Source organism: Hyaena hyaena, unplaced genomic scaffold (assembly GCF_003009895.1).
Source record: "Hyaena hyaena isolate Hyena2069 unplaced genomic scaffold, ASM300989v1 scaffold_27, whole genome shotgun sequence".
Lineage (NCBI taxonomy): Eukaryota > Metazoa > Chordata > Mammalia > Carnivora > Hyaenidae > Hyaena > Hyaena hyaena.
In genome coordinates this window covers 2,859,872-2,885,640 of record NW_024080659.1, presented here as the reverse complement: position 1 = coordinate 2,885,640, position 25,769 = coordinate 2,859,872, and the positions used below count along the sequence as shown (strand labels likewise).

The 25,769-nt window shown below is 51.8% G+C and overlaps 2 protein-coding genes and 1 non-coding gene across 4 annotated transcripts in view; 2 read left to right on the top strand and 1 right to left on the bottom strand.

Annotated features, from left to right (window-relative positions):
• ZSWIM7 (zinc finger SWIM-type containing 7) overlaps positions 1–2,122 on the top strand; it is a 15,212-nt gene extending 13,090 nt beyond the window's left edge. Inside the window, exon 6 of one of the 2 annotated variants that reach the window (XR_005527582.1) lies at positions 576–662. Coding sequence is in view for 1 of the 2 variants with exons in the window: in XM_039227342.1 (XP_039083273.1) it covers positions 576–692 (117 nt within the window). In the remaining variant the exon portion in view is untranslated. Of the gene's footprint in view, positions 1–575 lie in introns of both variants that reach the window. The other variant, XM_039227342.1, reaches the window with a different exon arrangement.
• ADORA2B (adenosine A2b receptor) lies at positions 1,801–25,769 on the bottom strand. Its single transcript, XM_039227340.1, has 2 exons — positions 25,333–25,769; positions 1,801–3,209 (listed from the first exon to the last, which is right to left on the bottom strand). Exons 1-2 carry the CDS (start codon positions 25,665–25,667, stop codon positions 2,543–2,545), a joined length of 1,002 nt encoding a protein of 333 aa, XP_039083271.1. The 5' UTR covers positions 25,668–25,769; the 3' UTR covers positions 1,801–2,542.
• On the top strand, positions 14,100–14,228 carry LOC120228814. Its single transcript, XR_005527599.1, has one exon. It is a non-coding gene; the product is annotated as a small nucleolar RNA SNORA18 (small nucleolar RNA).

Sequence of the window (25,769 nt, the reverse complement as noted above, 5' to 3'; positions counted from 1 at the left end):
TGTAAAATGACAGGATTAAACTGGGGTCCCCGCAGTATCTAAGCTGTGTTCTGTGCCATAAGGCCCAGCACTTCCCCACAGGCTGCCGTCTGTGAGCTTTCTTCTCCGCACCCTCCCCTGCAGTACATCACGGTGGTTAAGGGACTGTAGACTCTGGGCACGTGGGTAAAATGGAGACAAGACCTGTCCTCATGGGATAGCTGGTAGATTAAGTGGGACAATCTGTGGGAAGCACTGTGCAACACAGAAGGTCAAGGAATCTTGGGCATCGCTGCACATAGCTTTCTGAAGGCCGGAAGAAAGAGGCAGCACCAGAGACAAGGGGCTGGTCTTGCTTCTCCCTGTGGGTGATAACACCCTGTGCCAGCTGGGCCTAAACTTTCCCAAAACAACAAAGTACAACTTCCTTCATCCCTCTGGCTTCCAGAAAAGAATACTCCATGTCACCTTTATCTGCAGTTTTTAGGCAGCAAGTCCATACTCTGTGTGCCCCACTTCTTTCCTACTAAATGTAGGGACAGGTCTTGGTTAGCTCAGCCCTGCCGATTTCTAACGGTCTGCGTTTTGTATTCCAGTGCAAGCATCTCTTGGCAGTTTATCTTAGCCAGGTGACGGGGACCTGTCGACAGCTGAAGGTCTCTGACAGGCAACTGACTGATGTATTATTCACGGAGAAGAAACAAAAAGCATAAAAGGTATAGAATGAGCATCATTATTTCTCAAAATAGAAGTCCCACCAAGAAAAACGTGGTTCACATGGAAGAGAGGTGAAATAATCTTCTGGAGACTTCTTGGTACGGTCCTTCTTCCCTCCTGGAAAAGAGTCTGTGATTTGCAACTCAGGATGTGTGTACGGTTCGAAGCTCGGTACCATTCTCATGGAAAATCTGAACCAGCCTGTGAGGCCCTTGGATAAATGCCAGAGGTGGGATCAAGCATTTTAGACTCAAACAAACCTTAATATCACACCCTGTCTGCAATTAGGTTAAGTTACTGAAGCACTTAGTAAGTTTTTAAGAGGTTGGAGTGGTAGATGAAACTCTTAAGAAAAAGAAGTGTTACTTTTCTTTGGGTCTAGGAAATTACTGTGCAGCAATAAAAGACCAGAGCAGAGCTGTGGCTAAGCAGCAGCAACTATTAAAGGACTCGGGAGTTCTAGTTTCACTGAGCTTCAGGTCCCTTTGGTGTTGATGCCAGAAAAGCTTACGTAGGCAGTATTGTGAGAAAGGTGTATCTGAAGCAAGGAAAGGGCCGGTTTTGCTCTGCGTGTTTCTGAGCTTTATAAGAAGCCAAATGAAGGAAACCACTAAGGATTTCCATTCTGAACAAGAAAACGCAAAAGAGATAGCAGAAGGAGAGTTTGGAAGGGAGGGAGATGGACTTGTCTGGACCCTGAGAGGGGGCAAGGACAGAATGGCAGTGAAGACGAGGACATTTCAGTCCAGGAGAACTTACTAAGGAGAGCCATTCACGGCCAGAATGGGAGCCTGGAAGGCCAGGCATGCTGTCTGCGGGGCTCACAGACCCTCAGTGTCCTTGTGTGGGTTCTGCAGCAGTGCACACGCAGGGGAGAGATTGTATGGCCCAGGAAACACGAGGTGCTGGTGCGGGAGTGCCGTGTGCCCGGCTCGCAGATGGGGCTGCGTTCTCTGGCGGCCAGAGCCATGGGTTTCATGGAGGCGCAGCACACCAAAGCTGTCAGGACTTTCCTACTTGGGAAGCTTGGGCTGGGTATGAATTTCTCTTTTTAAGCAGTCTTCAGAATAAAGAGTAGAAGGTAGATTCAGCACCCTGAGCTTGTTTTGTTTTTTAAATTTTATTTTTAGTTCACATAATACACGTACACAGTTCTAGGATTTTACTTAATAAAATTTTCACACTTGGGCTCCAGCAACTTGGCCAAACTTCAGCTTGGTAGAAAACTAAAATTCACTGCCTAACTCTGGACAGGGAAGATGCAGTCTGGTAGAGGAAGGAATCCCATTTCTCCAGTTTCTTCCTCTAGAGTATGGCTTTGCAGTACGTGGAGAAGAATGTTATGAAAACTGATATTCTACTTCAGATTTTATTAGAGTATCATTTCCCCAAATAAATACAGCAGTTTCTTGACTGAACAATTAAACTTTTAATCTCCTGGTCACCTTCCTAGGAATAAGTATATATTTTTAGTATGTCTAACTTATATTTTTTCATTGCCTCTAAGTTAAAAAATATTTGGATTATAATCGTTCACAGTGTTTCACAGTAAAATAGTTTCATTTTCTACCATGAAAGAGGTGGACTCTTAAAAAAAAAAAAGTCTTTTACAATCCATTCAAGCCATCAGCATCATCCATACAGTGGGAGCAGCCAGAAAGAACCATAAATACATCTGTGAACCTGTACATATTAGCTAGGTATGGGGTAACCCAGGGAAGTACTTAGAAGAGGCAGCTCATATGCTTACAAGGTGCAGCTGTTTTAACAATGGGAATCAGCCAGTCACGTCCTGTCTGTCCCTTTATTGTGAATGTGTGCCTTCTTGAAGAGGCCAGGACCTAGGTCATAGGCCCACACTGAGAGCAGGCTGCACCCCTGGCTGCCCGTTCCCACTCTTGAGGACATCTGTCTGGCAAAGGACATACCTGGAGATGATTTTGTGAAAAGTATAGCGGAAGTCTCGGTTCCGATAGGCATAGACGATGGGATTGACAACTGAGTTGGCATGTGACAGGAGAATTGCCATGTTCATTGCCCACTTGGGCTTATCCTTACCCCGAGCTGGCTGGAAGAGTGTGACACAGTTGATGGCATGTACTGGCAGCCAGCACAGAGCAAAAATCCCAACGATCATGGCCAGGGACTTGGCTGCGTGGATCTCCCGCTGGATGATGGTCCTTGAGTGGTCCATCAGCTCAGTGCGCTGAAGCTGCTTGCAGGCCACAATGAAGATCTTGATGTAGATCACCAGCATAATGAGCAGTGGGGGCAGCACACACCCAAAGAAGTTGAAATACACCATGTAGCTCATGGGGACCACATTCTCAAAGAGACACTTCACACGGCAACAACTTTCATTTGTGGTTCCATCCCAGGGCTCCGTGCAGTTGTTGATGGCACTGTCTTTACTGTTCCACCCCAGGAATGGAGTCAGTCCAATGCCAAAGGCAAGGACCCAGAGGACCGCAATGACTCCTCTCGCTCGGGGCCCAGTGACCAAACTCTTATACCTGTTCAAAAGAACATCATCTGTTACCGTCAGCTTACAGCACTCTAACCAGAGTCCGATACCCCCACCACTCCTTTTGTTCCATGGCCTTTCCCTGTAACAGCCTTCAAGGTTCACCCTCACAGGGCACCATGGCCTTTTACCCTCAGCGTGAAGACCCACAAAATCAGTAGAAACAATTTAGCTCTTACAAGCTCAGTAAAATTTTCATTCTTGACTTAACTAGCTCATCTCTGTTGACCACACATGGTCAGTGGGAAGCGGTCAGGGTGCTTTCTAATTACCCACATACTGACCTGTGAGGGCAGTCTTGTATAAGGCGCTGCTCTAGGGGGTAAGCTACGTCCGTGAACAGAACACACAAGGTCCCTGCTTTTAAAAAGCTTACATTCTAGTCGGGGGAGACCGATTATAATGAACAACAAACGTATGTCAGTAAATTGTGTGGTGTGTTAGAAGGAGAGGTGTAGTATGAAAAGAAAGTGGATTAAGGAAGATCAGGACTGGCAGGGACTGCGGTTTTCAAGAAGTCGCCCAAGGCGGCTTCGTCGATAAGGCGCCACTTGAACAAAAGCTGAGAAAGTGAGGATTGGAGCCTCCAGGGGTCAGCACTCCTTGGTGGCTCTGGGCAAGAATTCTGGTCTCCCACAAAAACACAAGAGATTCATCTCAGACGATGGGAAGAATCCTCCCTGAATACCTCTGGAAACTGCAGAGAACGACACTTCTAGCAATGCCCCTCTATCTGCTAGCAGCAAAGTGGATGAAAACTGGGAAATAACTTAGCAAATATGAAATCACTCTTAGTAATTTTAAACCTTTAAAATCTTATTTAAAATTGCTAGAAATCATAATACACAATGTAGACATTCTGCCATGAACTCATCCATATTTTATAGCAAAGCTATAAAGGGTGCTATTAATAATTGACCCACATATGTATTCAGTGTAATGTATTGAGGAAATGAAAGAAAATCCTTAACCTCTGTGAAGAAAATTGGGAAATAATTCAATACACATTATCTTAAGACTTGTCTATGGAAAGTGTCCAATTTCATGTGCCTGCAATGTAAAGCTGTACTTCTCAGCATGGCCCATAGAACCCTCCAGGCCTCAGTCCCACCTACCCGGAGCCTGCCGTTGCTAGCCAACGGCTCCCTCCTGGCTCATGCTGCTCACAACACAGATGAAACACCTGTTCCTATTTCAAGGTTCTCCTCCTTTCCTGATCACCTCTCAGGCTGAGGTGGCCACTCCCACTCTCTGGCCCCAGACACACGCCTGGCATAGAGCTGGTTTATTACGTGTGTTTCCCCCTCAAGTAGAATGTCAACCTCCTAAGGGCTGGGACCTTGTCCCCTTGTATTGGTATCCCAGGACCTAGCACGGTGTCTGACATGTATAGTGGGTTCTTAATAATATGGCCATTATGAACGCATACCTCATTTGTTACCAAACCTGTTGAAAAGAAGATTCTACGTAGGAATACCTGATGCTACCACTTGGACAGGGAGGAGAATAGGTATCGTTTGTTGAGGAAGTTAACGGAGACCCTGACTAGTAAGTGGCCGTGATCCCAAGTCTTTTCTGCTCCCCAGAAGGGCAGATCAACTGGGGAGCCCTTCCTACAAACGACCTGCTGGGCTCAGTTGCTCACTGAATTTTCCTTGGCCAATAAATCCATCTATTTCTAAATCCTTTCTGCCTTCCTCCTCATTTAGGAATAGACAGCCATTCCTTACCAGAATGTTATTCCTGTCCATTACTTCACCAGAGAATCTCTACAGGATAACAAGGCAGCCTCCCTAAAAGCCAGGCACTTGAATCACAGGAATTTAGATTTATGAGGCAGGGCCTCAGAGATCAACAGTCCTGCCCTTTCACCTTTGTTGTTCACAGGACTCAACTGTATGTATCAAGTACCGTCGAATACGGGCCAGTCCTGGGCCAGGATGAACTGTATTTGGGCTAAGCAAATCTTGTAGGTGATGGTCTGGGGTGGATAAATGAGGTGGTTCGGCCAATGAGACAAAAGGAAGTCTGCTAGGGTACTTCCAGGAAAGATGCTTCTGGATAAAAGGAGGGAGACCCATGAGAAGAGCTCGTCCCCACGCCCATCCCTTTCTGCTCTTGATGCTCTTATGGGAGGCCTACAGCTGCAGCAACCATGTTGTGACCACAAGAGCTAGTCTGGAGACAGAGCAGGTGGCAAAGCGGAAGGAAAGAAACCCCAGAACCGTTATGGCTCCACGTTCTAGTTCAAGAGGTCGTTAAATGTCGATTGCTGAAGCTACTGTTAACCTGCAGCTGAAAGCTTATGAACTAGAAGGGACCCTTCTCTCTTCTAATCAAACCTCTTGTTTTACAAATGAGGAAACAGATACAAAGTCTGTGAGGAACAAAAGCACTATGAGAACCAAAGAGCAAAGCTAGGTCAGGACTTTCAAGCCTGTGTTCCCTGCACCATATTACACTGCTTATTGTACTTGACATTTTTTTTAAGCAATGTTAAACACAGAATATTCTGTACATGGAGGGGGTCACAGGGTGGCTTTCCACTAGAGTTTAAAACAACAACTGGAATTCACAAAGCTGCTGGATGCTGCAAATGTGAAATACCTTTTTTTTTTTTAATGTTTACTTGTTTTTCAGAGAGAGAGAATGCAAGCAGGGGAGGGGCAGAGAGAGGGGATGAAAAGGGGAATCCCAAGCAGGCTCCGTGCCTCCAGGACAGAGCCTTACATGGGGCTTATTCAAACTGTGAGATCATGACCTGAGCCAGAATCAAGAGTTGGACGCTCAACCGACTGAGCTACCCAGGTGCCTGTGAAAAACTACTTTTATGCTAAATCAGCTTAGATAAAGAAAAGCAGAGGATTCCGTCAGGGGAGCAGCTGGTCACCACTCTGTGAACCGCCAGGCACAGCCTCTCTTCCCTGTTGGTTCATTATTTCAGGCAGAGTTCTTTCTCTGTATCAAGCACTCTGCTGTCACTGGAAACATAATCATAGCCCTTGTGGGTTGTAAAGCTAACGAAAGAGACAGAAAGTAAACAAGTAAACACCCAAATGTGTAATTACAAATCAGGATGAGTTTGGCCAAACCAAAATGAATAGGGTGCAGATAAGAGAAAAACAGGAAGACCATGGACATTAGGTTGTTGGGGAAGGCCTCTTAAGCAGAGCTAAAGATTGCAAAGGAGTAAAAGAATTTGAAGATGCAAAGGAGAAGAGCATTCTAGGCAGAGAGAATGGAATAAGGCTTTTGGACAGGAAGGGATTTCACTTTCCTAAGGAAGCAAAAGGAAATGTGAGTGACCTAATATGAGGCAGGGGCCAGCCCACAGGCCATGGGAAGGAATCCGGATTTTGATATTCCAAGTGGCTGGGGAAGCTGTTGAAGTCTTTCGAGTGGGAACGACCATTAGTGACTTATGTTTTATAAAGCTCACGGTATGGAGACTGAATTTTAGGGAAGCAAGAAGGAAAGATCGATCAGGAAACTATTTGGGTAGTTAATTCAGGAGAAAATGTTGTCATGCGGACCAGGGTGATAGCAAAGATGGTGCACGTAGATACGCACTTTGGAGAAAGGACCAGCAAATCTTGAAAATGGACTAGACACAGGAAGATGAAGAATCGAGGATGATTCCTAGGATTTCCCCCTGCAGTGTAATAATAGGTCACTAGTTCTACGGGAACAGTATTGAAGGGAAGACGGGCTGCAAGGAGATGAACATCAAGAGAACAGTGGATGTCGGTATCCTGATGAGGACGATCAGCAGAGAGAGAAGATGGAGGAAAAAGGCAAGATTATCAGGGAGCGACGAACCGGAGGAGGTTGGAGGATGCGGGTCCAGAGCACATGTGAAGGGACACTTGTCCACTGTGGCACAAAGAAGCAACAGGGCCAGTGCAGGAGGAGAGGGCTGGGCGGTCAGAAGGCAGGGGCAGCAGCCCCTTTGAGAGCTGCTGTCCCCTCAGACGCTCGGGAAAAGTCCTCCCCGGAGGCTGAGGGATGGCTAGGGCTCATGAGTGGTCTCAGGAGTGGAAGAGGGAGCTCGCTGGGGAAATGTGGTGGGATGATGACCGCTGTGGCTTGAACAGTGGTTAATGGTGCAGCTTCTGTTGTTGATGCGGCACAGGCTGCAGCGTGGAATTAGGAGGCCAAGGGAGACCGAGAACGACTGATGAGACCAAAGACCTGAGACCAAGGTGCGGGTGGATGGTGCGTTGGCAAGAATAAGGGGAGCAGGGAGGACAGCAACGGGGCAGGGAGAGGTCAGGCGCAGAGTGTCTGGACAACGAGAACATCAAAGTTCCATGTCTACCCTGGAAAGGAGAGTGGAGAGGACGAAGAAAAAGAGCTCAAGCCCAAGTCTCCACCTGAGGTCTGGGTATAAGGAGAAATAGTGGAAACCATGTCCTTGGGGGCGCAGATCTGGGTCAAGGACAAGTGGCCAAGAGAACGTTCAGAGAAGAGGTCAAAGACCTAGGGATGCGTTGGTGACCAGAGAGCACAGTGCCCGGGAAGGAGAGCTGGGACTTTGGGTCTCGTCAGCCAGGGGATGTATTGAGCATTGTGGGGTTGAAAATTAACTGAATTATGGTGAGGCCCTAAAATACTTGGCTAAAGCTGACACTGAAGCCACATCTCCCTTTTCATCTTTAATGTGCCGACGGCACTTAGAACTCTGAAGTAGAAAAAAAAGTTAATCATTCCTGTCTTTTAAAAAAAATAGCCATTTATTTGAGAGAGAGTGTGCGCGCACAAGTTGGGGAGGGGCAGAGAGAGGGAGACAGAGGATCCAAGCCCAGTGGGCTCAAACTCACGAACTGTGAGATCATGACCTGAGCTGAAGTCAGATGCTTCACTGACTGAGCCACCCAGGCACTCCCATCATTTCCTGCTTAATCTAAGGCAAGTCTTCCTTCCTCACTTCCTCCTAACTAATAGATAGATTCCCCTTCTGGCCGCCTCTGAACACACGAGCCAACGCTAGGTTCTGGAGACGCACACCTGCAGGCCCCTCCCCCAGCTGTACAGAACCGCAGCAACGCGGAGCCTCCTTGTCGGCGCCTCCGCACGGCCCACCCACCCCGGCCCACTCACTCCAGGTCTCGAAGGTCAGGTGCTCTCTCTCCAGTTTACAGACTCAGACACTGAGGCTCTGAGAGGTTACGTGATCGGCCGGCCTGCTGCCCCTGGCTGTGGTCAGGACTCGAACTCAATCAAATCTGACTCCAGTTTTGCCAAAGGGAGTCGTTTTCCTGCTCGGGAACATACGGCTTCTCCCACCTCCGCCAGTCCCTCAGCCACGGGCCCACCATGGGTGCAGCCAGCCACAGGCCGGCTTCACCTTCTCTCCCAGACACATCGGCCCCTGCGAGAGCTGCTCGCTGGGTCCAGGGAGCCTCCCCTCTGGAACCGGCCACGTGGGAATTGAGGGCTTGAAGGATGAGGGCCCTGCTACTTTCCTGGGAAGCAGTCCTTAAAAGGAAGCACCGAGACTTCCTGCCTTCTGCTGGAGGACACGGCCAGGCCCACAGGAGCCGCGTGGGCTCGGCTCCAGAGACGCAAGCACTTTTCGCGCTGGGACTCCAGCACCCATAAGGGCACAACAGTATCCATGAGGCCCGTGCCTGGGCCCAGGCGGGAGAGAGAGATGCTGGAGAAAGCAGGATGCTGGAAGAGGTGATCTCCAGGTCTCTGGTGTCTCCCGAAGGCTCTAGTAGCCTTCTGACCAGTCTTCTCACCTCCTCCTTCCAGCTGGGCTCCCATGCTTTCCCTAGCTGCTCGCCTCCTTCCCTGGCCCCACCTCTTGCTTGTGGGTTCCATGCTTTATTCCTTATACACCAGTGACTCCCAGAACATCCTCCTCTGTGTGTGTGTGTGTGTGTGTGTGTCCCCTAAACATTCCTGAAGGGCAGGGGCCAAGTGTTTTCCTGCATCTGCCCCTCTGCTGGTCTCTGCTCTGCCTGGAGGGCCCTGAACACAGCAGTAAGGCCCGGGAAGCCGGACGTTTGCCCCAAACACAGGCGGTGTATCAAAAGGGCAATGTAGAGATGAATAAAGGAAGCACAAGCAGCTTTACTATTCCAAACAAGCAGGAATAATTCTATCTCACACAAAAAGGGTGTTCTGGGCAAGTCCACACTCTGGGAAGTGGCTACGCGGCACTACTGTGTGTGAAGTGGTGCTGTGATCTACCCGCTCTCCATAAAAGGGGCTCATTAGCTAAGGAGATTGATAGAAAAGCAGTCACATGGGGGGATCAACAAAGGGAACAATGTGGGCACTGAGGTTACATAACGAAAGAGGAATCGCCAAGTGCCGCGTGACAAGTGCTGGCCTATTTCTGGGGCAGGGTCTCCTCCCTCTCTGGCTCTGCAGCCTCGGTGAACCAGGCCGCCTTCTTGGTGTCAGAGAGCAAGGCGTCCAGCTCTCAGATGCTCCTAGTGCAGCGCATGCCCGAGGGCAGCTACCTGGCCAGTGCCCCGGGGCTGTACAGCGTCTGTACAGCCTCAGAAAAATGACGTCAGGGCAACTGGCTTGCTCAGGCAGTGGAGTGTGCGACTCAATCTCAGGGTCCTGAGTTTGAGCCCCGTGTGGGTGCTTTTAAAAATTAAAGCTTTAGGGGTTCAAGCCCTGCATCGGGCTCTGTGTTGACAGCTCAGAGCCTAAAGCCTGCTTTGGATTCTTTGTCTCCCTTGCTCTCTGCCCCCCACCTCCTCAAAAATACACATTAAAAAAACTGGGGCGGTGCCTGGATGGCTCCAGTAGGTTAAGAGTCTGACCTTGGCTCAGGTCATGATCTCATGGTCTATGAGCTCAAGCCCCATGTCAGGCTCTGTGCTGACAGCACGGAGCCTGGAGCTGCTTCAGAAGCTGTGTCTCCCTCTCTCTGTGCCCCTCCCCTGCTTGCACTCTGTCTCTCTCAAAAAGAAAATAAACCTTAAAAAAATTTTTTTAATAAAATCTTTTTTAAAAGGAATAAAGAAAAGAAAAATGCGGATAAACGTGTCTGCGGAACGTACCTCCACGCTGGTGGGGCCATCAGCAGATATAATGTGTTCAAAACGCTTTATGAATACAGATCGCTAAGTGAATGCACGTGGAGTTCTGTGCCGTTTCTTGAATCGTTTCCTGTTTGCTTGGGGACTTTTTTCTTTATGTTCTGTCTAGCTCACAAGTTGTATTCCTGTGTAATACAAACACTTCTGCTTTAAAGCGTGTAAATAATCCAGTTTTAGACAACCTCATATTCTCTAAAAGTGCACACGAGTAATGACAGGACTTCTTGTAAAAAACGGGCTCAGGGCAGACCCCTCAAAACCTACAAAATGTTCTAACTACACCGCTTAACAACCCGGATCACCTGGGCAGGCAGTTCAGCAGGGCTGGAGGCTGCCACAATGAATATTAAAAATGCACCCCCAAAATCGAGCAGAAATTCTGGCGGAACTTTAATTAGAGCAAGGCCGGTAAGTGCCCAGACAATGCAGGTGAAAGAGCTGTTGTGAGCCGAGGGGCTGTTATTAAGCGGGGGTGCGGCGGGCAGGGCGGGCAGGGCGGCCAGCCGCACCCGGACCTCAGGCTGGGATGTGGCTTTCTGAGGAAGCAGCCCCACATATGGGCACTGTTTTGTTTTCTTTTGTTCCTTCTTGTCCCTGGGAGCCCACAGGGGCTCCTGCGACACAGCAGTCAGACAGAGGGCTTTCTCCTCTTCTGCTGACCCGGGAGACTACGCCCCCATCCCAACTCCGTTTTCCTGGGAGAATCCACAGAAGAACCAAAGCAGTGTGCCCCAGACCCGCATGCTTCCCTCTCCACCCGAGACACGCACCCGAGCTCACGCTGCGGAAATTTGCTCGGAAGCAGACCAGTGTGGACTGAAGCCCACCGCTCCCGGGGCACCTCCGGATTCCCACGGAACCCTCCCCAAATACCTCCCACGAAGCCCTGCTTTCGGTCTCCTCTCACGGAAGCATGTGCCCAGCAGTGGCAAGACTCTTCCGTTCACTGTTGAATCCAAAACACCAATAAAGGGCCTGGCACACAAGTGCTGAATAGAAGCCTGAATTTGTAAGAAGAGAACAGAACTCTGGCTCCTTAATCACATATACGTGTTTTAACACCCACTTGGTAGCTCTAAGCAAAACAAGGCATGGGGGCGGGGCGGGAGGGGCCTGTGAACGGTCTTGAGCTTCAGCTTCTAGTTCAGAAAGAGGCCATCCGAGGGGCACCCGGGTGGCTTAGTCGGTTAAGTATCCGACTTTCGCTCAGGTCATGATCCGAGGGGCACCCGGGTGGCTTAGTCGGTTAAGTATCCGACTTTCGCTCAGGTCATGATCTCGCGGTTCGTGGGTTCGAGCCCCGCGTCGGGCTCTGTGCTGACTCTCAGCTCAGAGCCTGGAGCCTGTTTCGGAGTCTGTCACTCCCCCCCTCTCTGACCCTCCCCTGCTCATGCTGTCTCTCTCTCTCTCCTAGAAATAAATAAAACATTTAAAAAAAAAAAAAAAGAAAGAAAGAGGCCATCCGTAAAAGAGGGAAATCCTTACGCTGAGTACTTGCTTCCCATTTTTCATATTTCTCATGGTACCAGACTAAAAAGGTTTTTAAAAAGTTGTCATGGATAGAAACATTAAAAAAAAAAAACAACCTTTTTTTTTTTTTTTTTAAAGGGACGCCTGGGTGGCTCAGTCAGTTGAACATCTGACTTCAGCTCAGGGCATGATCTCATGGTTCATGGTTTCGAGCCCTGCATCAGGCTCTGTGCTGACAGTTCAGGCTAGGTGCTTCTGATGAGGCCAGGACCCTCACCTGCAATGGCTCCTGGAGGGGTGGGGTGGGGTGGGCAGTCTCACGTACTCTAACAAGTTCAGACGTGTCTGAATCCCAGGGGTGGACCTGGCTGGGGCCTCAGCTGAGACCACCGCCACGTGTAAAGGTAGTCAGAAAGGATGCCACACGTCCTTCATAGTTGCCCAAGAACAACAGAGGATGAATACGCGCGGCAGAAAAAGAAGTTTTCCCTACCAGCTCACTATGGCAAGGAGTAAGTCCAGAATGGTCTGAATCAACTCACTGAGATTAAAGATGGGGCCCAGGACCGGGTCTCCCAGAGTTCATCTTTGCGGCTGTTTTTTGGTGAGTCTCCTATTTTGGTTTCACGTATCAGGTGGGGTCCAGGGCTAGATCCTGGTTGCTGGGCTCCAGACTCTGATTTTCAAATGAAATAAGAGCCCCTCAGAGAAAGGGCCCCTGTGTGAAACCAAACAAGAATAAAAAGATACCCTGTCTTCTCCCCCATAAAGTACTCTCCTATGGCTAGGGTTAAAACAGCTGCTTCTGATAGAACATTAAGCCTGTCTACACACAAGCCATCAGAAGACATCAGGAGGTAAGTATTATCAATATGTCCCATTACTGAGGAGGTCAACTTGGATCACCTGGTTATCACCGTGTCTGCCACATTTCTCCACTGTAACTATTTTTCCCTTTGTAATTAGTAGATACCTTGTAATAGATACTTCGAGACTTTAAATATCTTGCTTCTCATCAGACTTTCACCAATGAGTTTTACCACCTATTGATGATTCTTGCCTGAACCGGTCATTACTAGGATTGTTGCCAAATGCTGACTTGCTTAATTCAAGCATTCCTACTCATTAATTAGATGGCATTCTACTGTAAGCAAGAGTTCTTCCAACTCATTATTAAAAAAAGAAAATCTCCTAGTTCTGTTCATTGTGAGGGCCTAGAAAAAAAAATGACACTCCTGTAGCAATGCGCACAAGGAGCCAAAACTTGGTTTCTAAATACCACTCTCCACTGAAAAGGAAATAGGGCTCCTTGGAGAAATACCTGATTCCCAAGCTGCAAAATCCAATGTGAGCTTGAAAAACCTTTCTGTGGCCGAAAGCGAGGAAGTGCTCACCGAACTGATGGGAACACTTACAGAAGTGAATCTGAATGGGCTCCCACTGGCCGATTCTGGGCATCAAAATGAAAACACAAAGGGATCATAACACATTGAATGAAAATAAAATTCCATAAGTCCATACTGATATTTTAAAAAATAATGTAAGGAAGAGCGGGGAAAAGGCAAAACTCTTCTTTATGAAGAATGCCAACCAATAAAAGTGGAAGGAACGAAAAAGAAAGAAAATTACCATTTAACACGGTTATAACGGACTCGGGCAAGAATCCTCAAAGGAGAAAACATACCCTTTACGGGCCCCGGCAGACACAGCTGTAACCAAGTGATGAGATTTAGCAACGCAACAACGGGACACCCTGAGATCACACGCCTCGTGTGACGGGCTGAAACGGACATAGCATCATGTAGACGGCGCTCACACAGTGGGGGAGCTGGGCCCTTATCCTAAAGCACTGGGAGTGTTAGGTAAAGGAAGGAGGTGCCATCAGGTTTTCATTTTAGAAAGACTGCTGTTACATGAGGAATGGGCTAAAAGGGTGAGCACGGATGCACAGAGACCACACAGGATTCTCCTGGAACAGGGGAGAAGGAGAGGCAAGACCAAAGAGAAGTGAATGGGGACGGATTTCAGAAGCGTAACTGACAGGACCTGCTCTTTTTAAAAAAAAAAAAAAAATTTTTTTTTCAGTATTTATTTATTTATTTAAAGACAAAGCTCAAGCAAGGGAGGGGCAGAGAGAGAGGGAGACACAGAATCCGAAGCAGGCTCCAGGCTCTGAGCTGTCAGCACAGAGCCCGACACAGGGCTCGAACCCACGACCTGCAAGATCATGACCTGAGCTGAAGTCACACTTAACCGACTGAGCCACCCAGGGGCGCAGACAGGACCTGTTCTTTAATGTCTTTCAATAAAGCTTTATAATTCTCTACATTAGAAAAAATAAAGCAGTTGAGGTCTATCCTGATGGGAATTATTCTGCAGACCTACATTGTTGGAAATGCCTCATGGCATACGTGTGGTTTCCTTTATTCACAGAACTGTGTGTTAGATCTGAGGGAAAGAACTCCAGGACCTCGATCATCTAAAATTATGAAACATCTAACAGCATGTTTAAAAAAGAATTTTTCTTTAAATTTTTGAGAGACACACAGTGTGAGCACAGGAGGGGCAGAAAGAGAGGGAGACACAGAATCTGAAGCAGGCTCCAGCTCCGAGCTGTCGGCACAGAGTCCCAACACAGGGCTCGAACTCACGAACCGTGAGATCATAACCTGAACAGAAGTCAGATGCTTAACTGAGTGAGCCACCCAGGTGCCCCCTAACAGTCACAATTTTAAAGCTCAGGTATTGGCATGTACCAACCATCTGTATAGCTCTCGGTTGTGACAGTTTAGGGGTGAATAGGATTGGAACTTCTTGGTGGTTAGAGGCTGTCTGAAATTGAGAACCAGGCAGATCCATCTACTCTGAACCTACATGTAGCCCTAAAGAAAGTGGATCCCAAAGATTACAGGAGGGGAAGTTTTGAATCATGTCCCACATTCAAATGGAGATCAAAGAAACCCAAGGTAACAACTGTGGACTGACTGACAGGGACAGCTGTGGACTAAACAAACGTTCTTTCTAAAAAGGCTATTTTGAAGAGTATGATTCTGACTTTGGAGGGACTAAGGTGACTGGCAGCGGAAGGAATCACATATGAAATTCCTTAAGTAAAAATTGACTTAAAATTTTTTCTTTCATTAAAAAATAAAACCCCAGCAGTTTAGCTGTGGTACTGAAGTCAGCACTGGAAGTCGGATGTCATCTACAAGCAGCTGCTCCGGGAGGTCTGTGGCGGTAAGACCGGAGCAAACAGGCAGGGAACCAGAGACGGTGCGGCTCAGCGAGGGGAGGGAAGCCTGAGTGTGGTCAGTGCACGGACGGAGCCTGCAGACCAAGAGAGTGCCATGCACGAGGCTGGCAGTGAGAACACTACCGGGTGCGAAGCAGGCGGAGGTGGGTCCGGAGCCAGGTGGACGGACCCCCCAGCGCAAGCTCCCCGAGCTCCAAACTCAACCACCTACCGCGACCGCTCAACCCGCAGGCGCTGTAGCCATAACCCGCGCAACGCCTTCCCGAAGCCCCCACGTCTGGGTGACGCTGCCACCCGGCTGCCCAGGAATCCCGGAAGTCACCCTGGGCTCCGCCCGTCTCCTCATGCCCAACATCCAACCATGTCAGCAAGTCCCCTTACACCTGTCCCCAAAGACCCCACCCGGTAGCCACCTCACTCAACGTGTGATCTCAGCACCAACACACCGGCCCGGCCCGAGGTCCCGCCCTGCCTGGCCCTGACCAGCCTCATCTTCGGCCCTTGTTCACTGACTGCGGCCCCAGGGCCCGTATTTGGTTCTCGGGGTTCTTTCCTGTCCTTGTCTCTGGGCTATGTAGCTTCACCTGTGGCCCCTCTGCCCCGAACTTCTGTCTGACCCCTTGGCTGGCATCAGAGGTCAACCCTCCCCGCGGCAGACGTTCAGAGTTTACACATCAACAATATCTCGACTCTGCCTCCAACTCCATGGCCTCTGCCCCGGGCGTGCTGTCTTCCTTCACAGCTCGATGACAAGTGGCAGCCCCACATCCTCTCCCCCCAACCCCCACTGTCTGCCACAGAGCCTGTTTATAACGCAAAACTGACCATGTCAAACTCCTGATTAAAATCCGACATTGGCTCTCCCGGTCCCACTTAATCATCACTTCTCAGAAAATCCCAGAATGACAGCAGAGAAAGACAAAAGGAGATAAATTCATAACCTAAAATTCCTAAAAATGGAAGTGGAAGGGAACATCGGCAAACCAGAGATGTTGAGGAGTTTCTAAAAACCAGAAGGCAGGTAGGTGAGTCAGGATTGGGGCACGTATGGCCGTAAATCAGAAACAGAGATGGCCAATAAAAAAGTAAAAAATAAATTTAAAAAATGTCTAAAAAGGCAGGGGGGCACCTGTGTGGCTCAGTCGGTTAAGTATCTGACTTCGGCTCAGGTCATGATCCCGTGGTTCATGGGTTTGAGCCCCGCATCACGCTCTGTGCTGACAGCTCAGAGCCTGGAGCCTGCTTCGGATTCTGTGTCTCCTTCTCTCTCTGCCCCTCCCCTGCTCACACTCTGTCTCTCTCTCAAAAATAAAAAACATTAAAAAAAATTTTTTTAAAGAGAAAAAGAAACCGAGATGGCCAGGAGGAGAAGCTCCAGGCCAGCAGAGAGGAGGTGCCAGAAGGGGATTTAGAAGAAGAGCAGAAATCAAGGGGAGGGCTGCCTCACCTGACCTATACCGTCGTCTCCTGTCTCCCATGGCGCACTAACCCCTCACTCTCCACTCTCTCCCCAAAGTGTTTGAGACCTCGTGACGGAGGAGGGGGATGGGAGGAAGTTTCGATTATATACACCTTGTGAAGTGGTCTGAACCACGTGAATCCAAGAGTTTTTTTCAAAACCAACCCCAAAAGTTTTCACCTCAAAAGTAAAAATATAAATGCTAAATTTAAAAAAATAGGGTAACTAGGGAGGAAAGGTCAAGGAATTCTTCCAGAAAAGAACAGAAAGTTAAACTATTGGAAACTCACATCTTCAAGAACTTTTAGGAGTCAAATATCAGCCAAGGAGAGGAAGTCTCCATCCAGAATCTCAGAAGGAGGGGCGCCTGGGTGGCTCAGTCGGTTAAGCATCTGACAGTTGATTTCAGCTCAGGCTGTGATCTCACAGTTTGTGGGATCGAGCCCCCATATCAGGTTCTGTGCTGACAATGCAGAGCCTGTTTGGGATTCTCTCTCTCCGCCCCCACCCCTTGCCCGTTCCCCACTCACACACTTTCTTTCTCTCTCTCTCAAAATAAATAATAAACTTAAAAAAAAAGAATCCCAGAATAACAGAGAAAAGGGAGATAAGAAAATGATCACGAAAATATTCTTTATCAAAATCTCAGAACTAAAGAGACAGACGTAAGTCTTCAGATTGGAAAGGTTCACCTAGAAGTTCCACCCCCGGTGAAGGAGAAAACCTGAAGGTCATTATTTAGACCCAGCCTCATGAAATTTCAGAACACTAAGCAAGGGCAAATAATCCCCAGGGCTTCCGGGAAGAAATACAGGTTACAAATAAGAATCGCCACACACGAGACTTTGGGCGACACTGGGCGTGGAAGCAATACCTTTACACTTCTGAACTGCAGCCAGTCACACTACCAGTGACACGTGAGAAATAAAAATACCATTGGCATAAGACCCCAGGACGTTGATCTCCCGTGTCCTGAAAAAGTTACCTACGGGTATGTATATAAACAGACACATATGGAATCCCAGAAAGAGGGAAGAAAACATGGAATGCAGGTTTGGCAGGACAACCCCAAGAGCGCATGCTCAGTGCGGCACGCTCAGAGGGCCCGTTATGTCAGCCAGCCATGGGGATGCTGCGGAGGTTGGATCATCCTAAGGATCTGGGGAGCCGTGTTCTTCCTGAACTTTCTCTTCATTTCCCAATGAGTAACTCACCATCTACACGTGAAGCCAACTACAATGTGGTGTAGATATGAGCAGTGGAGAGCACCTAAAAACAGAATTCATCTGACCTGGTCACTCGCATCGCGACCTTGGGACGCAGAGTTTAGTGACGGGCGTGTGTGCCCTACTCCAAACGTACTGCTCTGCTCCGGGGTGGAATAAATCCACAAGGCAAACATCCGAAATGCCCTGTATTGGTTTCCCATTTTCAGAAACCCCCTGCAGGGCTCAGGAAACGTGATTACAGTTCGAGAATAAAATGCAAACGGCATTAACCTCAATAATGTAAAAGCACTGCTATAATCCGAATGTGTCCAATATAGAATCTGTGTAGGAAAAGGGATAAGAAAGAGCGGCTGCCTGACAGGCAATTTGGGAAAAACCACAGATCAGAGATGGGGACTGACTTTCCACAGTTGTAAAAACGCTTGGTTTCTTTGCAACAGCATAAATTACCTTTTGGAAGGAAAATCTCAGATTAGGAAGGCAACGTGCTGAGAGCTGGCGGGAGGCAGAAATACAATCCCCAGAAAAATATCCAAATGTAACAGGAAACGGGGAGGATCAGGGTGGGGAGGAGGGCGTGTGGTCCTCCCGTGACCTGGGAGATGGCAGCACAGACCCAGGTGTCACCCAGAGGGTAGCGACCTTTGGAAGACGTGCCAACAGAAGTGCTCTGGTGAGGGCCGAGGGAGGGGAAACTTTTGCACCCGGCTCCAGCTCAGCTCAAAACTCTCTTCCTACCCCCCCGCCCCGCCTAAAACCCCAGCTTCAACCCTCTAGGAAAAGCACTCCCCCCTCCTTTGGCCCAGGCGGAGTTCAAAGGCCACCCCGGAGCCTGTGAACTCTGTTCTCAACTTGAATTCTTTCGACGAAGGTCCATTTGCTACTAGCCATCAAGTTCTGGCTGCCCAAGGCAGGGTGTCATCAGCCGGTCAGCCGCAGCCATCAGGGGCACAACCTGCTAATGCAGATCAGAGAATAACCATGCCCGCAGCCTAAGTCCTGAAGGGCCAGTAAGGAACTCGAGCATTAGGAAGGGCCGGGCCTCAGTGCCACCATCTGATGAGAAAGGAGGCGGGCAGGAGACCCTCTACGGGTTCCCGCCGTCAGTTCTGTGCCATTTCACGCACAACGGCCACCCCCCTCATTCGGCCATACCACCACCTAGCTACAGTCTTCTTTGTCCTGCACAGTAGCTAAAGAGTCCCAGTCACCATTTGCTGGGGTCCTCGTTCACCCCGTTAGAAGGGGCCACTTGCCCATTCTTGGGTGACCATGGCACCTCCCCTTCAGCCGCTCACGTGCCGGTTTAAGGACTCCCGGGAGGTCATGCCACGCCGCTGTGGCTGCCGTGTCACCAGGGCTAATCATGACGGTCCGAGCCTTGATTTCCTTGTCTGGGAAGCGAGGAAGGTAACAGAGTCTGCCCCACAAGAGTGTCTGTCATAAGGCTTAGACGAGATCGGGCACGCATGGTGCCCAGCGTGCAGAAAAGCCTTCTGAGTGGCTGCTGTCCACGCTATTAAAAATTCAGATGTCTGGAGTAGCTGAGGACACAAGTCCTCATATCTGCCCCTGCAGCGTACATACACCCATGTAAAAATGTCGGTCACCTCTGTCCCTTTGCACACACTCATTCCCCAGATGACCAAAGGAGCAAACCACCCATGCTCTTCGGAATTCCACGGAAACGCTGCTAAAACACTAAGTCAGCGCCATGTCCCTGCCAGACATGCAGGCCGGGCTGCGGGATGCGGGGCGACCTCACTGGGGCTCCGGGCTGTGGCCGGGGCGACCCTCCTCCCCCAGTCCTTCTGATGTTCTTGCCCACAGCCCTGAGTCCTCACAGGCTGCCCCGTGGCTCCCAGATGCCCCTGGACAACTGTCCCAGCTGGCGGGGCGCTGCCCCCGGGAGGGGACAGGGCCCTCGCCTCCAGACTGGACCGCCCGGCTTCTCACAGCGCTTGTGGGACCGGACCGGACCGGACGGGCCACTCGGGCCAGCAGGGAGCCCAGCTGCCCAGGGACAAGCCCCGGGCCAGGCTGGAGCCTCCCCCCGGCGCTTCCAGACATGGGCTCAGACTCGAGCAACTGTCACGCCTGCTGCTGGTTTAAGGTGGTGGCTCGGGGCCGAGGGGCGTGCACGTGCAGGGAGGCTTGTAACAGCAGAGGGGCACCCATGTCCTGGGCGACTTTTCTGCCAGTCCTGAGAGCCAGCTCCCTAGTGCAGGTAACAGGACGGCCCCCGGGCTTGCCCGCAGGCCACGCCTGCACCTGCTGTCCCCGGGCCGGCCCTCCCCATGGCACCTGCCGGCTCTCTGAGGGCCTCTCTGTCCCTGTCAGGCCTGTGACAGCCTTTCAGAAGACGGTGTCCCCCCTTTCTTTGACTAAAACTTCTTGGACCATCTTTTTCCTGACATCATGTCAGCAGAGGGCTCTGCCCCTTGCCTGCATCCGCCATCTCGGAGCGTCCCCCGCCGCCACCACCCACTGTCCCAGCTTCCCCCACCACACACCCTTCACCCTGTCACTCGCACTGCCACCCAAAATATGGGTGCCTACCCCATGCCGGGCAGCACGCTGAGGGCCAGGGCAGGAATTCAAGAATCAGCCCCTCCTGGGGGTCACAGAGCTCCTGCTCTGCGCAGAAAGGAACCATAACTCATGACGACATGAAGATGTACTTTAGGGAGAGTCAGTGTAGACAAGCGCAGGGACCAGGGGGTGAGGGGCAGCACAAAGCCTGGCTGGGGAAAGAGCCCAGCTGGTGGGGCGGAGGGAGGGAGGGAGGGAGGGAGGCGGGGAGGGGTGCGAGGCTGAGAGCAGAAGCCGGTGGGTGCAGGGTCCTGAGGCCCGGGGTAAGCAGAGGACCGATGCAATCTGATGTAAGGCTCAAACCCTCCTCTCTGGCGGCATCCTGGAGAACGGTTCCAGGGGAGCAGGAGCAGATGACACGGGGGCTCCACGGGGACCCCCAGGAGCTGGCCCGGAACTACTGAGAGCACATGTGCAATGGGGCCCAGAAGTGGCCTTCAGGTTCGATCAGAATGCGGGCACCGCGAGGGGCGACGCAGGGGAGAGCCACGCAGGCCTGCAAAGGTGTACCCCCTCACAGCTCTGGGGGCTGGAAGCTGGACATCGAGGGGGCAGGGCCAGGCTCCCCGCCCAAGGCCCTAGGGCACAATCCGCCCCAGGCTTCTCCCAGCCCCTCGTGGCTGCCCTCCCTCCTCCCCCGCATCCACCTCTGCCTCCATCTTCACGCGGCCTCCTCCCTCTTCTCTGCGTGTCTAGTTTAAAGGATGTAATGGCATCTAGGGACCACCAGATAGCTAATCCAGGATAAACTCTGCCTCCCAAGATCCGCGTGAGGGGACATTCGTTCCTTTCCCACATAAGGTGATAGTCACAGGTTCTGGAATTAGAACATGGACATCATGGGGCGCCTAGGTGGCTCAGTCGGTTAAGCGTCCAACTTCAGCTCAGGTCATGATCTCACGGCTCGTGGGTTCGAGCCCCGGACTCTGTGCTGACAGCTGGCTCGGAGCCTGGAGCCTGCTTCAGATTCTGTGTCTCCCTCTCTCTCTGACCCTCCCCTGCTCTCTCTCTCTCTCTCTCAGAAAATAAATAAAATATTTACAAAAAAAAAAAAAAAGAACACGTTTTGGGTGGGGGCCACCATGCAAGCCGCTACAATGGGAATGGTCTGGAAGAGAAAGGGCATGGATGCACAAGACAGAGGACTGTGTCCTTGGGAGGGCTGGAGGGATGCGACCCAGACCTGAAAATCTTCCCCCGCTTTACTTCAAAACAGCACTAAAGGTGAATTTTATCATCTGGGATTTGTAGCCCAACGTAAAAAAGAAAAGGGGCATCTGGGGGCTCCATCGGTTAAGCATCCAACTCTTGATTTCAGCTCAGGTCACAATCTCACAGATAGTGAGTTCAAGCCCGGAGAAAGCACAGAGCCTGCTTGAGATTCTCCCTCTCTCTCTCCGCCGCTCTTCTGCTCACTTGCTCTCTCAAAATAAACTTCAAAAAAAGAACAAGTTGTGTAAAAACACTCCAAGACCCTGCCATACCCTACCCTACAGTTCAGTCAGCTAAGGGAGCCTCAGTGAGGACACATGTCACTCAAGGCAGTCTTGCTAAGATGTCAGCACCCAGAACTTTCAAGGCTACACGTAGCAAAGGGAACAGGGAGGGTGACAGGGTCAGGGTCCAAGGACAAAACAGGCAGACACACCCTCTTCCATTCAGGTGACCAATCCAGCCAACAAAACACTCCCCAGAAAGCACCCTCCCTCAGCTGCACTGGGGAAACAGCTGGCCTTCGGCCGACTGGAGACTCAGCGCCACTGGAAACTGAGTCCAGGAGCAGGGCAGGGCAAGCCCCCGGACAGAGGTGAGTCATACAGTCACCCCTGCCACACAGTTCAGCTGGGGGTGTGGCACAAAGGGGAACAGGGTTAGATTAGGGGGGAGGAAGTGCTCTTGCCAGACGAGGTGAGGGTGAAGTGGGGGTGGGGAGCAGCTGTGGGCAGACATGCCCCCTCCCGTAATGCCCCCACCTCTACCCCCCATGCTCCCCACCTCCACCTATTTCCCCCGTCCCTGCAGGCTCCCACCTCCTCCCCACCCCCCGCCCACCCCCGCCCCCGGCAGGCACACCCCCACCTCTAGCAGCAAGGGAGCCTCCACTCCCAGCTCTGCTGATGTGCTGCCTCCACCTCTGCACATGCACAGGTGGACTCTGCCAGTGTGGACCTGAACCAGAGGCGGCGGGCTTCTCTTTGTGCACGCGCCGGGACAGTGCCTGGTGTGAGCAGACACTCCTTTTCAGGTTCAGCCAAAGTTGTCATTTCTATGCCTAGCATCACCTTGGGGCTCCCCTTTCCTTCTGCACTGTGATCTCCCCAACTGTACTGAACAAATTGGCAACAGGGCAGCGGGTGGGGGCCACGGTCTCTGCGCCTGCACTGTGCTTCCAGCTGACCACAGAGCCTCACACTCAGAGCCTCGGGGCACGGGTGCCATTGGCGCTCCCCTCCCCCATCCGTGAACTTGGGTGGAACTCCCTGGCCTTGTCAGATCCCCAGTTAGAGAGACTGATAACTGGAATCCCCCCGCCGTACCCCACCCCAGAGATGTGGACTCAGAAGGCGAAGCAGGGCCTTGTAATCTGCATCTCAGCCTGGGCCACACCCCCCAGCAGCAGGAGGTGCTAACAGCTCCTCCAGGAAGAAGACTCGCTCTGGCACCAGCCCCCAGGAGGGCTCAGGAGCCCTGAGAACCTGCACCCTCTCCAACCCTCACGGATGGGGGTTGGTGCCTGGGGCAGGGAGTCGGGGCCACTGAATTCTCGTGGCGCGTCTCCACTGACCGTTCTTCCGTCCTTTTCCTGTATCTCCCCCTCCTTCCCTTGGCAAATGCAAAGGAGAAGTTAGGGGCTTGTGATTCACATTTCTTTCCCCTTAACCCATCCACACCCATTTGTTTTCAAGACCCCACCCAACATCAGGACAAGAACTAACATATTTAAACGCTCATGGAACTTCCTGCTCCATGGCGCACAGGGGGGTCCTCCTTACCTCCCGGTGGGCTGGGGGCCCGTGACAGCCTGCTCCATGCAAACAGTCCAAAGGGCCATCAAGTAATCAACATGAAGACCAAGAGGCAGAAAGGCGACTCCTAAGAGACTATGATGCCACCCCAAGCCTGGAAAGCCCTGGGCTCTTTCATACCCGATGGGATGCATGAGGCCCCCTGGTCAGATGCCAAGGGCAGCAGTAAGTGGAAGGGCCCAGACATGCAGATCGGGCTCACAGCCCGGCCAAGCAGGAGGTTCCTGTTCCCAGGCACACACACCCAGGGACCCAGGACACAACCCCCCACAGGCAGGCTCAACGTGTCTCCCTGCTAAAGAGGCTTCTAGGAGCATTCTCCTGGTCAGTTCCTTCACACACATAGCCCTTACCACCACCGATCCGCTGCAGGCGGGATCTGCTTCTGGAAACAGCACTCTGCCTTCTGCACACATCCCAAACGCTGACACCACACACAACCCTGCAAGGCAGCCTGCGGGCACAGTGGGAATATGGTGGCAACTGAGTTCAAGTCCTGCCTCAGACCCTCATCCCAGATGCACATCCTGAGCAAGACCGTCATCTCCCAGAGCCACCGTGCCCTCATCCACAAGACGCAGGTACCTACCCTCTGGAATCACTGAAGGAATGGAAAGACAAAAGTGTAATATCAACTGCCTCAACATGTTCCTTCCCTTCCCTCCTACTCCTGTGACTCAGTTTCCCTTCTCAGCTCCAAACCCAAAGAGAGCCCAAGCTCACTTAACTCAGAAATGCCAAAGGGGCCCAGGCATAGAAGACAGGAAATAATTTCAATAGAGCCCTAAGGCTCCCTGATACTCTTGCTCTCAGGTGCTCAACTTTTTTAGTTTTTATTGAAAAAAATTTTTTAACATCTATTTCTTTGTGAGAGACAGAAGAAGACAGAGCATGGGTGAGGGAGGGGCAGAGAGAGAGAGAGAGAGAGAGAGGAGGGACACAGAGTCTGAAGCAGGCTCCAGGCTCTGAGCTGTCAGCACAGAGCCCTAGGTGGGCTCAGACCTCGAGATCACCACCTGAGCCGAGGTCCCATGTTTAACCACTGAGCCACCCAGGTGCTCCTCAAACGCTCAACTTTGAACCTGCTCATCAGCTACAGCTGGGGCTGGCTCCATCCCCTGAATCCTACATTTTCTCACTGGGTGAAAGAGACCACCCATAAGTTCTCCAGGTTTCTGAAATCTAGGTGGCACTTCCCCCTCCTGCTGGGACAGGGCAGTGGAGGGTAAACACGATTACACAACGGGCTTGCAGCTCTAAGGCTGTTCGTGTTGGCCGCCGGGGCAGCGCTTTGACTTTTAAAGTTTAAGGAGGTGATCTGAGTCCCCATTTAGCATACAGACACAGATGCTCCTAACGTTCCCTAGACTTAATTGGGTCCTCCCCGAGTCGCATCCCCTTCCCCCGCCCTCATTTTATAGCAGGTGGTACATTCTGGAGTTGGGTCTTGAGTCCTGTGCATTCTGAGAAAGAGAAGCCTCAGTGTTCAGAGCTGCTCTGGAGCCTCCCCAGCCTCCTGGACCTCCAGCACTCACAGGGTCGCGTCTGCCCGCGGGTGAGGGGTGGGAGGAAACAGTTTGGGGGCCCCCCCCCGCTCTGGGTCGGCAGCGGGGGACGGGCGAGAGGAAACATCTTCGCCACAGAGGAGATAGGATCACCAAACCTCCTGCGCCCGCGCTCCCACCCGCCCGCTGGGGTGGCGCGCTTTCCTCGGAGTTTCCGCCGCCAGCCGGCGACCGGGGGCCGCACGCCCCAGAACTCCTGGGGCTGTCCCTACGGAGATCCCCCTAAAAACAGGCGCGTATCCGGGGGAACAGAGGCCTCCGGGGTGCGGTCCCGGGCACCAAGAGGGTCTGGGCAGCCCGGGCGCACGTGTGTCGGGGATAGCCGGCGTCCTCCAGGCTGGGAACCCGAGGTCCGAGCGCCCGGCGCGACTCGGCCAGCATCCTGGGCCTGGAGCGGACGGTCCTTTGCGGGGCTTCGACGGGGCCCCGGGGTCGGGGACTCCGCGCGCCTCACCTGAGCGGGACGCGGATGGCCAGGTACCTGTCGACGGCCACGGCCAAGAGGCTGAAGATGGAGCTCTGCGTGAGCACGAGCACGAAGCAGGCGAGGAAGAGGCAGCTGTGGAAGTTGGTGCAGAAGCCCAGGCTGATGGTGATGGCAAAGGGGATGGCGAACAGTCCCACGGCCACGTCGGCCGCCGCCAGGGACACCAGGAAGTAGTTGGTGGGCGTCTGCAGCGCGCTCGACGTGCCCACCGCGGCGCACACCAGCACGTTGCCCGCCACCGACAGCGCGGCGATGGCCAGCTCCAGCGCCACGTACAGCGCGTCCTGCGTCTCCAGCGGCATGGCCGGGCCGACCCGGCCCCGGCGTCGCCTACCCGGGCCGCGCTAGGCGCGGGGCAGCCGCGTGGGCGCCGCCGGGCACGGCCGGAGCGCCCTCACCGCGCG